General features: G+C 43.8%; 1 protein-coding gene across 1 annotated transcript in view; it reads left to right on the top strand.

Annotated features, from left to right (window-relative positions):
- sdc3 (syndecan 3) overlaps positions 1 to 2,166 on the top strand; it is a gene marked incomplete at its 5' end in the record, with an annotated part of 48,781 nt that extends 46,615 nt beyond the window's left edge. The window contains 1 exon segment of the mRNA XM_014005690.1: positions 831 to 2,166. Coding sequence (XP_013861144.1) covers positions 831 to 997 — 167 coding nt within the window. The 3' untranslated portion in view covers positions 998 to 2,166.
- Positions 2,167 to 2,800: the final 634 nt, after the last annotated feature.

Genomic DNA, 2,800 nt, shown 5'->3' with positions numbered 1-2,800 from the left:
GCCTTTCATTTATTTATGATTTGTATTTTAATTATATTGAATTTATGTTGTTTTAATGAAATGAATGAAAAAATGAGAAAAATGGGTAAAATCATGTGAATTATGCAAAGTTTATTTAAATATAAAGATGTTTTGTTTACTTCTTGTATTTGTAGAACATGAATGTCACAGGCACTTTAAAACACTAAAGTCTGTTTAAAACCTCTTAATGCAAGAAAACAAAACAAGTTAGGTACAAGTTTTAATCAAACATTAATCTTTTGCTGCTAATGTGTCTAAAATCTATTTTATGAATGTTATGTTAGACTAGATTTTATGCCTTAAAAGATGTCTTATAAAAGGTCGCCCAAGGTGAGAGGCAGACTTTACGTCTCCCTGTATCGCGACGGCAGCAGAGGGATAAACAAACTCTCACCGCTCGCTGAATATCATCAAAGTGATTTTTAATCACTCTGGAAAGTAGCAGTTTGTTTGCAGCTCTGGCATCAATTCAAATTACCGCTAACAAGGGAGTTTCTGACCATTTTGATAACCAAACACTAATCTCTCGCTCGCAGCGTGGGTTCATTAGTGATGCGAGGATGGGGGGAGAAAAAAAAAAGAAAGCTCAGCCTCGCCGTCTTAAAGGACGACGCGGCTCCGCAGGGCTGTGATGTAGCACCGAGCTGCTGCCAGCGCGGAGCGCGCGCGTGTGTGTGTGTGTGTGTGTGTGTTGGCTTTTGCCGAGGCTCATCGGTTTCTCACGTAGCAGCGAGGTGATAGTGTTGTGGGCTTTAAGGTTTGGTTTTTCCCGGCGATTATTAACGACCTGTTTTCTCTCCCCGCTCCAGCTGTGATAGTTGGAGGCGTGGTGGGCGCCCTGTTCGCCGCCTTCCTGGTGATGCTGCTGGTGTACCGGATGAAGAAGAAGGACGAGGGCAGCTACACGCTGGAGGAACCCAAACAGGCCACCGTCACCTACCAGAAACCAGACAAGCAGGAGGAGTTTTACGCGTAACACTCGGATGCCGAAGAGAGACACGCAGCACACCCCCTCCCCCAGGGCGGGGGGAGAAACGAGAAGAGAGAAAGATACTCTGAAGCCCTCCCCCCTTCCTCCTCCTCCTCATTCTCCTCATCCTCCCCTTCCCCTCCTTATCTCCTCATCCCTCGCCTTTCTCTCTGGGGACTTTGTTTTCAATGAAATGGGGGACAACAAAAAAAAGAGGACAAAAAAAATCAAATATATTCAGAAAAAAAAGTTCACGTACACACAGATGTTTTTAAAGTAMCTGTTGTTATTAATATTCTGCAGATTTTCTTGTTCTGTATGTAACGATATGATTATTTTGTAAGAAAAGCAAAAACATTCTCCTAATCTGTGTTCTGCAACAAACACGTGAAAAAAAGGCCTAAAAGAGGAGGAGGAGGAGGAAGAGGAGGAAGGGCGAAGAGGAAGCGGAGAAGCTCAGACGGAGCGCGTCCTGGTTGGCCGTGCAGAGACCAGGGTCAAAGGTGAGAGGAAAGGTTTCTTTTGTGCCTTCCGTCCCTTTGCTGCTCAAAGACAGACGCACACATGTACACGACGACATCAACACAACCTACACACGCACACACACACACACCGGTATCTGCTGGAAGCTGGCTCTGACCTCTCGCTCTGCTCGGCCAACCAGAGAATGACGCTTCGGTCCTCGCCTCATTCCTCGGCGTCGTTTAAGACCACCGCGGGCGAACTGTACCGTGTCGTGGACGAGCAGCAAGCCGGCAGCCCCTCTGCTCCTCCAGGCTGTACAAAGACTAGTTATGGATAGTAATAATAATCAATAATATATCAGCATTCTCTGGGGGCTGGATGGTGAATAATAAGATATCAATAAAACAATAATAATGATAATAATAATAATGAAACAGGAGGATGTGTATTTAGCATTTAAAAGAAAAAAAGAAGTTTATATGTAAATATCAACGTATCTTTTCTGGCGTCACTAACCATCTGCATGATCATGAAGCGTTTCTCTTTCATCACGTCACTTTCAGACGAGCTGTGCTCTTGTCACGTGCACGCACACACTCTTTTACACTCAGCTGCTGAGCTCATCATATCCACCCTCCTCATCRTCATCCTCATCAATAACTGCTGGGAGCGAAATCAGGATGATTTGTCGGTTTGTGTAAAAAAAAAAAGGCACAAAAACACGTCCAGTCCTTTTCTGTTTGCCTGCCTCGTTTTGTTTCTTTTCTTTTTTTATTTCCCCTCCGCCATCGATTGCCTCTCTGCAGGGCCGGCCCGTGGCGTAGGCAGTGTAGGCAAATGCTGAGGGCGCCGTCCATCGAGGGGGCGCCACATACGAGAGAGTAAAAACAATATTTTAAAACTTTTTTTATCAGAGTGTAGTTGATTTAGTCTGTAGAATAATCACTGGTTACTCAAGTTTATGGAGGTAATTTGTTCTGGTTTCTCAGCTGTTTGTAGGAGGTTAWATGGTGTAGAGGATATTTTGTGATAAAAGTATCATGATGCAGTCAGGACTAACCATTGATGCTCAGTGTTAGAATAGAAAATAAAATAAGGATAAAGGAAGTTTCAGTTATGATCCCAGAGAAAGTGCAGGTTAAAGTCTGGTTTTCAGTGTTCTACTTTCATAAAATACTGATTTTATGTTTTATTAATCCAGAGAACTTAGTAAAATGTTCTTCAAATGGCTGGACAGTGCATAGCTTTGAGTAAACCTTTAATACATTTTCATGGACCCCCCCCCAAAAGGGCTCGACACACGGGAGGCGACGTCGCTCGCTCTCCATTCATTTCCTATGGAGC

This window comes from Austrofundulus limnaeus, unplaced genomic scaffold (assembly GCF_001266775.1).
Source record: "Austrofundulus limnaeus strain Quisiro unplaced genomic scaffold, Austrofundulus_limnaeus-1.0 Scaffold32, whole genome shotgun sequence".
NCBI classification, from domain to species: Eukaryota; Metazoa; Chordata; class Actinopteri; order Cyprinodontiformes; family Rivulidae; genus Austrofundulus; species Austrofundulus limnaeus.
The sequence above is the reverse complement of the archived record's forward strand: the minus strand, read 5'-3'. Positions and strand labels throughout refer to the sequence as shown.